This window comes from Oncorhynchus mykiss, chromosome 2 (genome assembly GCF_013265735.2).
Source record: "Oncorhynchus mykiss isolate Arlee chromosome 2, USDA_OmykA_1.1, whole genome shotgun sequence".
Classification (NCBI taxonomy): Eukaryota; Metazoa; Chordata; class Actinopteri; order Salmoniformes; family Salmonidae; genus Oncorhynchus; species Oncorhynchus mykiss.
The window spans coordinates 23,558,790-23,570,917 of record NC_048566.1 but is presented as its reverse complement, the minus strand read 5'-3'; the positions used below and the strand labels follow the sequence as shown (position 1 = coordinate 23,570,917).

The window sequence follows — 12,128 nt, the reverse complement described above, 5'->3', positions numbered from 1 at the left end:
GGTAAGGCAAGGTACAGCAGAGCCCATCCAAGCAGGCCATGGCAGGTTACAGCCGAGCCCATCTAAGCAGGTAAGGCAAGGTACAGCAGCTACTCAAAATGCAGCAACTTTCTCTCAGCCAACTCTTCCTTTTCCGTTTCTCTGTTTTCTCTCTATTTTCTTCATTTTCTTTTCTATTTCTCCCTCTTTCTCTCTCAGGACCTGTTATTTCTCTCCCTACCTCCCTCTCTGCAGTCACCCTCCCCCTTTTAACTCATACCTGAACCCCCCTCCTCTCTCCCCTACTCCCCCTCCCCTCGCACTCTAATGCACTGACACTACAACATAACTGGAGCATGCCAAAGCTCAGACAGGCATGAGCGTTTGATACAGTAGAATTTCTGCTGAGGAGAAATCACCCACAACAATGCCAAAACACAATGGGGGGACGCGCCAGAGCGTGAACCAGCCGCAGTCGGGAGAGAGTCACATTTGTCATGCTCTCTGACCACGCTAAACTATGCTAAATGACACATTTAAGGAGACTAGAGCCCACAGTGGAGAAAAGGAGGGGGACAGGAGTGGAGAGAAAGAGATAGGGAGAGAGAAAGTGGGAGTAAAATAAAGAAGGGTGGGAGATACTGAGATACAGTTCACTGAAAGAAAGAAAGAAAGAAAGGAAGAAAGAAAGAAGACGGGTGCTTTTAGAGAGAAGGAAGGCTAGAGTAGGTGAGGGGGAGGTAGAGAGGGGGAGAGGTGGCTTGGGGCAGAGTGAAGGGTGGTGACAGGGAGTGATGTGACTCGATCTAGCGTAAAAATGCTTTTTGTGTGTCTGGCTGAGGAAGTGATTCATTGATTCAGCTGTCTGTTTGTCCGTCCATCCAGGGAATGGGCTCTGCTCTGCTCTTGCCCTTTTCCAGAGCTGCCTGTGAGACAACCCTCCCCCGGCCCCCCCTCCTCACGGCTACAGCCCAGAAATACAGACACAGACACCTCTGCCATTATTGAACACTGTCTGACAGCACTGTGTGTGTGTGTGTGTGTGTGTGTGTGTGTGTGTGTGTGTGTGTGTGTGTGTGTGTGTGTGTGTGTGTGTGTGTGTGTGTGTGTGTCCTTCGAAAGCGACGGGCGATATCTCCAGAATCTACCCCTTTCCTCACTTAGGCGTATTGATTCCTGTGAGCAATAAATAGATCTCAAAGATGATGACAAACAAGGAGCGCTGACTGGGAGCACTCTCAGAAATGTGGGAACAGCACATATCCCCAGGCGCATCATAAAATATATGATTTAACTGCCATGCCAATGGACTGGATGGCAATTTGAATGCCTCACACGTCAGAAAGATAGGTCCCGCAGTGTCACACAGACACCCAGAGGGGGAAGACTCAGCAGGGCCTTTACATGAGGCTACACTTATTCTAAACCTTACTTCCCTACTTAAACCACTTTGTCTCTTTAGAGACCAAAATATATTAATTCATGGATGTAACCCAAGAGGTGAAATAAGGACTCATAACTCCCTCTGCATGTTTAACAGCTGTCTCTTGTCTGTCTTGGCCATTGAGATGTACAGTAAACATCGTAGATGTCTTGTCTCCATGTCTCTTGTCTGTCTTGGCCATTGAGATGTACAGTAAACATCGTAGATGTCTTGTCTCCATGTCTCTGGTCTGTCTTGGCCATTGAGATGTACAGTAAACATCGTAGATGTCTTATCTCCATGTCTCTGGTCTGTCTCTCCTAGACGCGGATGGAGGATGGGAAGAGAGAACTGGCTGTCAGTATGCTTCCTGTGGTGCCGGAGGACAAGGACTCTGGCCGTACCTACACATGTCGCGTCCTCAACCCCGCCGCCCCCGCCGGACTCCAGACCTCTGTCACCATCAACGTCCAGCGTGAGTGTCCTCAGTGGCACTTAGTGTCCCCTTAGTGTCACTCCGTAGTGTCCTCGTCCCGCGTGATGAGGACACACCTAAGGTACAACACTCCCTAGTGTCCTCGTCCCAGTGATGGGGACACATTCGGGTACGGAACTCCGTAGTGTCCTCGTCCCAGTGACGGGGACACACCTTGGGTACAACACTCTGTCAGAGGACGGAGAACTCAGAGTTAAATACATTCAACTACCAACTATCACACTTGCATATTACTTAGTATGTACTGATGTATTGTCCATGGACACCAGTATGCTATTGTGGATGCTAGTATGCTAGTGTGGATATTGGGACATAGTCCTATAGGTAAAGTTTATAGTGACAAATATACTGCCAATAACGACAAGGCCTATACACATATATCATCTCTAATATATTTATCTATATACTTTAGGCATTAGTTGAGGGCTTTGGTTGAATAAATACACTTCACCCAGCACCACTTTAGAGTTAATGGAAGAGTGGTTAGTTCTGCCTTCCTGCACATGCACTCGCTCACCCTTCAATGATTCATACACCAACCTCTCTGTGACAAACACACACCCCTTCATATAGGTCCTAGCTCAGTGACACATACCTCCAGTGTTCACAGAGCTTCCTTTAGTACTGCTGTCCTGTTCCTTCTCCCTTGACTGACACATATTCAGCCTTCATATACTGTAGAATCCTCCTGTAAAGGAGTGCGTAACTGGTGGCAGGGAAGTCAGACGCAGGAGAGCAGAACTAGGTAATAGCCGGAGCAGTTTAATACAAAAACCAGCGGCATAAAGAAATAACCAACATGGGTACAAACCCGACGCACACCAGTCAACATGTGCACAAGCACTTACAACAAACAATTCCACACAAAGACATGGGGGGAAAAGAGGGTTAAATACACAACAATTAATGAGGGAAATGAAAACCAGGTGTGTAGGAAAACAAGACAAAACAAATGGAAAATGAAAAATGGATCGACAATGGCTAGAAGACCGGTGACGCCGAACGCCGCCCGAACAAGGAGAGGAACCAACTTCGGTGGAAATCGTGCCACCTCCATAGTGATAGATATGACACATACTATGTTCATCTCTCAGTAATGTTCCCCTCCATCCTGCAGACCCCCCATCAGTGACCCTGTCCGTCCAGCCCCAGACTGTCATGGAGGGAGCCAAGGTTCTGTTCATCTGCTCTGCCTCTGCCAACCCTGAGATCACAGGATACAGGTAAAAAAACAGCACCTCAACCTACACTTTATTGGGTTCATTTCTTTCATAGAGTCACTGTGTACTGCATTATTATGGAACTATTATCCTTTTAGTTGGTACAGTTTGGACTTTATCATTATGGCACAACTCAAAATTATCTAGTGGCCCAAAGTGACATGGTAACCCAATATGTTCTGGTAAACCAAAGTGATCTTGTAACCCAATGTGATGTGGTAAATTGACATTCCAACTTTATGTGAGCTGGTATATTGGCCTTCTAATCCTATGTGAGCTGGTATATTGACCTTCTAATCCTATGTGAGCTGGTATATTGGCCTTCTAATCCTATGTGAGCTGGTATATTGACCTTCTAATCCTATGTGAGCTGGTATATTGGCCTTCTAATCCTATGTGAGCTGGTATATTGGCCTTCTAATCCTATGTGAGCTGGTATATTGGCCTTCTAATCCTATGTGAGCTGGTATATTGACCTTCTAACCCTATGTGAGATGGTATATTGGCCTTCTAATCCTATGTGAGCTGGTATATTGACCTTCTAACCCTATGTGAGCTGGTAAATTGGCCTTCTAATCCTATGTGAGCTGGTAAATTGACATTCTAACCCTATGTGATGTGGTATATTGACATTCTAACCCTATGTGATGTGGTAAATTGACATTCTAACCCTATGTGGTGGTAAATTTACCTTTTAACCCTATGTGATGTGGTAAATTGACCTTTTAACCCTATGTGATGTGGTAAATTGACATTCTAACCCTATGTGATGTGGTAAATTGACCTTTTAACCCTATGTGATGTGGTAAATTGACATTCTAACCCTATGTGATGTGGTAAATTGACATTCTAACCCTATGTGATGTGGTGATCTGGTGGTCCAGGTGGTCCAAGGGAGGAGTCCCGATCTCAGAGGCGAACGGGGACAGCCTGGAGGTGACGGTAGACCACTCGTACTTCACAGACCCTGTCTCCTGTGAGGTGTCCAACTCAGTGGGCAGCACCAACGTCAGCACCCTGGTGGATGTACAATGTGAGTGGAGCACATCAGTGTATCATAGTACTGTACTAGTAGCCTATAGTGTAATCCAAGTAGTGTGTCTGTGAACACATGTCCACCCTCGTCACAAGAGTTATCGTGTCTTTGGAGGATACTGTGTAATGTGCTTTATGCTTTGAAAATGCCTTAGGGGATATGATAAAGTCAGAATGAATGGTGAATAAGGGCTGTATTAGTTCTGATGGTGTCCTGGGCTCCTCTACAGTTGGTCCCAGGCTGCTGTCGGAGCCCAAGCCCATGAACGTGGACATTGGGATGGACGCTGCCTTCACCTGCACCTGGACAGGCAACCCTCCCCTCACCCTGGCCTGGACCAAACAGGGCTCAAGCGTGGTAAGACAAGTACCCCAATCAATACTTATACTGTGTGTGTGTGTGTGTGTGTGTGTGTGTGTGTGTGTGTGTGTGTGTGTGTCGGATGCAAGTGTGTAATGAGAGAAAGCCCTCAGACATCAGAGCTAAACCTTCAGAGGCAGTGTATGTGATGACTGTCAGGTTCTCACACTGCTGAGAGCAGGGGAGGTGACACTCTGTCATAACAACGTGACCACTAAATCAATCACATCCACAGTTGAGACACACTAGTTAAAAACCAGTTGACACATTTCACATCCCACTCCGAGAACAGCTTCTCAAACCGCTCCTCAACCCGGACCAAGACACAACACAAAGAACATCCAGGGAGGAATATGTGAGGTAGCTTACAAACAGCCCAGTTCCACCTTTAGTTTGCGTCATCCTGGTTCAAGGTCTCCCACCCCACCCCAGGCAACACTATCAGCGCTATTTTCAGGGAGCCTCTCTCCCGGTGTTTAATCGGATTTCAGAGGCAGCTTTTGCTAAAAACGCCACCGCTAAAGAGAAGAGAGCTGCAGGACAGCAGGCGATGCTGTAAAAGCCACGCTGTCATCTCCATCTCCCAGACTGAACCAACGCTCTCCGGAAGAAAAGAACAGGCGGTGCTCTCTAATCCACACGCACCGCGGCCACCACGCCTCACACAGCTACCAGTAATGGATTCATTAGGTTACTCTCTAATTGTGGTTGAATAGAAAATGGTGAGTGGGAGTGAAAGGACGGAGGGAGGGAGAGGAGGGGCTTAGAGGGAGAGGAAATGGATTAATCCCAGCTTGACGGAATGGTGGGATCAATGAGCTAACGAGTGCGCAAGTGTAGAGGGAACTGTAGCAGCCTCTAAAGGCTACGGCCCACTCACACCATGATAACGTTATGCTCTGCCGGCAACGTTTAATTAGGACAATCTCCACAGCAGCATGGTCACTCCAGAGGAGCCTGGCTGTAGCTGGAGTCAGAGCAGCAGTGGCTGGAGTGCTTCATGTCTGGGATTAAAGCCACAGCATTGTCACCAACATTAAATTAAACTGAAACAGAGTGTAGGAGCTGGAGAGACTGTACGTATGGCCACATCCGTTCTGCTGCAACAACTGCCCCAATGAACTGCTGCTAAAAAGACACTCACTCGCTTCCCTCCCTCTCCTCTTATCCCTCCTGTCCACCCCTCTCTCTCTGATTTCCCCTCCCCTCCTCTCCCTCCTACCCCTCCTCTCCCTCCCCAGGTGCTCAGTAATGGCAACACCCTGCAGCTGAAGGCTGTCACCCAGGAGGATGCTGGGACATATACCTGCAAGGCCATCGTTCCCCGCATCGGTGTGGCTGAGAGGGACGTCACGCTCACTGTCAACGGTAAGTCTCATATGAGTCTCAATAGTCTGAAAATAGGGCTAATTCAATATCACTTTCAACATGTTGTTTTTGGTTGACTTTTAGATGTAGAATATTAAAGATGCACGTTTGGTATTATCTATGTAGAATGTTAACTCAAGCATCATATGTGTCAACCATCTGACAATGCATCTATGTTTAAAATGTCAATGTCTCAAAATCTCCCTCTTTCTCTCCCCCACGGCTCTCTCAAAAGAGAGAGAGGAAGAGAGGAAGGGGCTGAGAGAGAATAGATTTGGTTGGCTTTATCTCTCCCCTTCCCTTAAAAGAAAGAACCTTACTTTGTTTTTTAAATGCTCTCTCTCTCTCTCTCTCTCTCTCTCTCTCTCTCTCTCTCTCTCTCTCTCTCTCTCTCTCCCTCTCTCCCTCTCTCCCTCTCTCTCTCTCTCTCTCTCTCTCTCTCTCTCTCTCTCTCTCTCTCTCTCTCTCTCTCTCTCTCTCTCTCTTCAGGCCCACCTATCATTACAGCGGACGCCACACAGCACGCTGTCAAGCACTCCAAGGGCAAGCTAGAGTGCCTGGTGGGAAACAACCCCCCGCCTGACAAGATTGTAAGTGAGCCTCTTGCCTTTTCCTGTCTTTCCTGTTTCAATGTGTGTGTGTGTGTGTGTGTGTGTGTGTGTGTGTGTGTGCTTGCGTGCGTGCATGTGCTCACGCACACATCATCCCTTCACCTTCACACACACACATCATCCCTTCACCACTCAATGGGGATGAGAGAGAGAGAGAGAGAGAGAGAGAGAGAGAGAGAACAGAAAGGTAACTAGATGGGGGGTGGGGGCTTCTGCAGGCTGCAGCCAAACCACATGGCTCAATTAGCGCTGCATCCATCAGGCCTCGGTGGGCTGACCCGTCAGGTGACCCTGGGTGCGTGGGCAGCTCTGACAGAGGATAATTAGGGTCTGAGGGGGAGTGAGAGGCAGGCACCCCATTGACCTTAACTAGCAGCAGGAGAGAGGCTTCAGCACCAACAAGAGCATCTTACACAGCCTCACAGGTCTGGCAGGGCTTAGAGGCTGACAGGGCTTACCTCCAGGGCAAGACGTAGGAGGCAATTTAGAGCTACGGCTCTTAGCAATGTCAGCCAGGTGGATGGAGAGGGAGGAAAATAGAGAGAAGGAAAGAGAGAGGGAAGGAGGGTGATTGGTTAGAGGGATTGATCTAAGCATGGAAAGTAGTGGTTGATCTGAGCTCTGACAGCGCTGCTAGCCACTCACCTGTTGTTCATCTCCCATCTTTCTCACTAGGTGTGGACGTTTGGAGACGTGACCCTCTCCTCGGGCTCCTCCGGTCGTTTCTCTGTCCAGACGGTGACCAGCGACCACGGGGTCCTGTCCTCCCTGGTCCTGTCTGAGACCCTGGCCCAGGACTTCCTACTCCGCTACAACTGCACCGCATGGAACCGCTTCGGTACAGGCACCGCGCTGGTCACCCTCAAGGAGCAAGGTACGGTTAGGAACTGGACAGGGGTCCTTATTATCTCTGATCTCACACAGTCAGCATGACCAATCTCACTAAGACGAGCACTGTGGAGAGACGGTGCTGGGAAGAGAGAGGGGTTAGATGAGGTCAAAGCAGAACTCCAATTGAGTGCTTATCTTAATAATACTATTTGAATCAATATAATTTAATCAGCAGATGGTGGGCCTTAATGAATACATTGGGCCCATAACATAGATATCGATCGGGGACTAAAGTCAATTAGATCAGGCCACAGGTGTCCTGGGGCCGAGTCGCCGGCGGTCCCTTAGCTCCCTCTCTCTCTCTAAGTGTGTGAGAGCCACCCTCTTCAAATTTACTTAAACCACAATTTACTTACTCACACACACACACATATGCACACAAACACAGACTCTGCACACTGGAGTTGGCGGGGGTAAGGAAGGAAGGACTTTGTTGCAGTAGACACCAAAAATAAGGTCCTCGCCAGCAATTTACATCAAGGCAGCTCAGCCGGGGTCTCGGGAGAGTTGAGTGGTGCGCCGTATCTCTCTCCTGGAATCTCTAATTAGATTACTGTCTATTGCTTCATTGCATGTCAGGCCTTGTTACCCTTCTTCCAGAGAGATTAAACACAATAGCCGAGGCTGTGGGGACGCAGCGGGCTCTAAGTGTGTGTGTGTGTGTATGCGTGTGTGTGTGTGTGTGTGTGTCTGTGTGTGTGTGTGTGTGTGTGTGTGTGTGCGTGTTTCTGAGGGACCATGAGACTTACTGCAGATGCATTTATATTGGAGCAGGCGTTGGCAGAGATTAGTTGGGGGGGGGGATGAGTAGAGTGGCGTTAGAATAGGAGACTGGATCTAGTCCTGCCTGTCTGTCTCTGATCAGTAGCATGATCCTGACACTTCTCTCTTTTCCTCTATCTCCTTACAGAGGCCCTGCCCATGATGATCATCATTGGGGCGGCAGTGGGCGGAGGGTGTGTCCTGCTTATCTGTGTCGTCACCCTGGTCTCTCTCTGCTGCAGGCACACCGGAAAAGGTGAGGTCGAAGGTCAGATATGGGCCATACTGGGGTTGGGCTACATTCTATGTCAACTCACCCTATTCAAGGAAATGAATTGACATTCAGTAAATGACTATTCACTCAATATTTTTAAATCAATGTGAACTGACTGAATTGAAATAGAACTGACCCCAACCCTTAGCGATGCATAGCTAGTTTCAACTTCATGAAAGGAGCACAATCAAATCCTTTTCTATGAAGGCAACAGGCATGAAAAGCAGTATTGGAATCATTTCTAAATCACCTGTCTCTTTTGAATCCTCACAGGTAAAAAGTGCACACGCCTCTCAAAGAGTGACATCAGAGTTCAGATTGTGCACAGCGACCACAACGCTACCCGTGGCAACGATGATGAGGAGGATGTCAAGGAGCCGATGGTAAATGCCTCCGTTCAATCACTTTCAGTAGGTTTTCAAATACCTTTTCATCTTTATATAACATATATACAGTATATAATGTATATTACTGTGATGATGTGATGATACACAGTACAGTCATTTTGTTGTGCTCATGTTCGTCTGAGTCTAAGATGTTCCACCTTTGTAATTGTAGGGCCTGTTGTTTCCCCCTCAGGCCCCCAACAGCAGTGAGTCTCCTGGGACATCCCGGACGGAACACAGTGACCTGCTGGAGGAGGACGAGGACGAGAGGTCAGACATCAAGGTAAAAACCGTAAGGAGAAACACTCACACTCACAATGTTTTTACAATATACATGCATGGGAAAAAATGCAAACATTTGTTGAATGTGCAGATTTGCTGGGTGTTTTGAAAAAGTCTGAAATCTCTATACACATACTGTATCTTTAAAAGCGGTTTAACAACTTAATACCATGTTGTTATTTCCTCTCCCCTCAGGACCCCACTAACGGCTACTACAACGTGCATGCTCACGAGGACCGGGTGATCCGCAGTGGTTTCTCAGATTACGTGCCCAACCCCCGTCCTGTCTACACTCCATCCCAGCTGCCCTCCCCCAGCCCGCTGTACGGCCAGCACACAGTGGTGGCAGCCACACAGCCCCGAATCTACGACTTCTCCCACCGCTACGCCACCACCACAGGGGCCCGCTCCACCTACGAGCAGCAGCAGGCAGCGGCAGCCCAGCCCGGGGCCATCTACCCCACCGACCCAGTCTACAGTGGCTCTGCCTACCTGCCCACCGCCGCCACATACGGCCGAGCCTTCACCAGCTACGTCAAGCCCGCCTCCTACGAGAAGGTGGACGCCTACGATCAATCGGACCAGGCCAGCAAGGTGTCTAGCTCCTCCCGTTTCTCATATGCATCATCGCAGGTCTCCTCCCAGCAGTCCGACTACGGACGGCCGTCACAACGCATGCAGACTCACGTCTGATTGGACAGCGGAACAGGGGGTGAAGCACGGAGGGCCATGTAAAGGGGAAGCATTGGTCATCTCTATAGGAAGTGTGGCCAGACTAACATGAGGAGAGAGAACTGGATGGCTGGTCCTTCTCCTGGACACGTTTTGGAAGGAGATGTAGGTGACAGGGATTGCCTTCCTTATTTGTTATTCAGTTGTCATTCTGGGATTGAATGGTCCCAATGGAGTCCCAATGGCATCAATGATTGTGATGTGCCACTCACATTCCCCATCAATAAATAATCTACTACAGTGTCTGCTACTTCAGAGATGAGCCTGCTATTCTGTCATGGCACTGGTTTTGTTTTACCAGTGAGGGGATGAGAGGAAGGCAAACTGGAAATCACCAGCTTTGGGTGGCCTAAACTAACTGGATGCTGGAGCCTAGCTAACATTTCTCAAAAAGAACAGACTGCTCAGACAAATAGAACTTCTAACAGACTATGAACAAAATTAAAAATACAGACGTCTTCATTTAAAAAAAAGAAGAAAAAAAAAGAGTCAACACATTGTGGTCATTTGGTGTTTGTCGGCATGTGAAAGGAGTTCTAAGCACATTCCTGTCTCTCTATCCATTTAAAGAAGCCTGAGCTCCACAATGGCAGCCATAAACCGCTCTGCAAAACAATATGTTTAGCTTGTGTGTGGGTTATCTGGGAGTGAAAGCAGAGTGAGGTATGGAGAGAATGTGTATCCTAGCCTTCACCTAATAGAGAGACAGCCTGTGTGTTACCGTTCTACCCTGGAGGACAAGAAAAGGAAATGGAAAAGCCCAAAGATGGTGAGCTACAGTACATAGCAGTGTATTGAAAGAGTTAGTGAGATGAATTCCTCTGGGTACTGTATTACTTCTGTGTTTACCAGATTGCTATTTCCAGAACAATCAGAGAATGTGGTTTGTAAAATGGTGGCAATCTTGAACTTGAATAATCTCAAGGTGCAGTCTCAACTTGAACAGGCTAAGATGGGTTCTACTTGTGAAACTGTCCCTCTTCAGACACCATCCACACTCCAGTCTTTATGACACAATCAAGTAGCTTCAATATGTTTACAAAAACACAGTACTACCCTGAAATACTGACTAGATCAACTGTACAAATGGGTGAAGAAGGCCCATTCTTTCTCTGTTGCATGCAGATGATGTGTCTAGTGAAACTCTTCAGCATTTCTTTTCCATGTCCATTATGCTTGTTTGAGAGACTGCTTAATGCACCTGGCTCAGTTGCATTCCGGTTCTGGACACTACTGGAACCCTGTACTGCCATTTTGTGTCGAGAGCCGTGCTACCGGTCAGTCGGCCCAATTGGAAAACAAATGTCACTAAGTGAACCAAGTGATTTAAAAACAAAAATCATCGCTCGTCTTTATTTTTATATTTTATATAAGCCTTAATGTACAGCTTGTAAGCTGATTTACTGTAAAGTATCTTTATATTATATATACATATAATTCTATATCATGATTGATTTTATTTGGGTCCACAATTTCTCTCCTTCTGTTCCGTTGTTCATCAATCACTGAATGCAGAAAGATGAACTATGCTTTTTGGGAACACAACTAATTGCCATTTGTTGGTTTGGTTCATTTTGTTTTTTTAATAATGTATTAAGGATTTTATTTGCTAAAAATGAGCTATTGTTGCTTGTAACTTTGTACACATATTTATATTTAAATAAAACCATTTCAGATAAAGACCAGCGTGGTTTGAGTACTGTACTGTACATTGGCACGGTGAGGAGATGCAGTGTGTGTGCTGTGCGTATGTCATGGGGGAACAGGTACAAACAAAGATGCTTATGTACCGAAGTTGATGAATACATAAATTAGAAGAGCTGTCTATGTTGATTCTCCTATTCCCGTGGTGGAGCGTAGCTTTTAATGAAGACAGATGTGATTGTAGATCTCCTACTGTCTGTGTATCCACCTCCTTACACCCACACGCCCAGCTCCCCTGGTAACAGGATATTGCTGTGACAAAGCTAGGTATAATGTGACAATATCAGCTTGTCATGTCACCTCGGTCTCTTGTTACATCTCGTCTCCAGATAGACATGCTCGTCACAGCAGGGAGGAGATGAGTGCTATGAGAGCTACACATTCACAACAGGCTGCTGTGTAAAGGGACATGGCCCCACAATAGACTGAGATAATACTTACTATGCAACAACTATTATGGGGCGGCAGGATAGCCTAGTGGTTAGAGCGTTGGACTAGTAGCCCGGAAGGTTGCAAGTTCAAAACCCCTGAGCTGACAAGGTACCAATCTGTCATTCTGCCCCTGAAAATAAGAATTTGTTCTTAACTGACTTGCCTAGTAAAA

At 47.2% G+C, this 12,128-nt stretch overlaps 1 protein-coding gene across 8 annotated transcripts in view; it reads left to right on the top strand.

Annotated features, from left to right (window-relative positions):
• The window catches only part of LOC110538403 (kin of IRRE-like protein 3), a 48,450-nt gene extending 36,954 nt beyond the window's left edge, over positions 1-11,496 (top strand). The window contains exons 5-15 of one of the 8 annotated variants that reach the window (XM_021625234.2): positions 1,727-1,877; positions 3,016-3,121; positions 4,003-4,151; positions 4,384-4,511; positions 5,756-5,882; positions 6,372-6,472; positions 7,169-7,367; positions 8,295-8,402; positions 8,694-8,803; positions 8,979-9,098; positions 9,284-11,496. In XM_021625234.2, the coding sequence (XP_021480909.1) occupies positions 1,727-1,877; positions 3,016-3,121; positions 4,003-4,151; positions 4,384-4,511; positions 5,756-5,882; positions 6,372-6,472; positions 7,169-7,367; positions 8,295-8,402; positions 8,694-8,803; positions 8,979-9,098; positions 9,284-9,781 (1,797 nt within the window). In that variant the 3' untranslated portion in view covers positions 9,782-11,496. Of the gene's footprint in view, positions 1-1,726; positions 1,878-3,015; positions 3,122-4,002; positions 4,152-4,383; positions 4,512-5,755; positions 5,883-6,371; positions 6,473-7,168; positions 7,368-8,294; positions 8,403-8,693; positions 8,831-8,978; positions 9,099-9,283 lie in introns of all 8 variants that reach the window. The other 7 variants (XM_021625209.2, XM_021625259.2, XM_021625225.2 and 4 more) reach the window with 7 other exon arrangements.
• Positions 11,497-12,128: the final 632 nt, after the last annotated feature.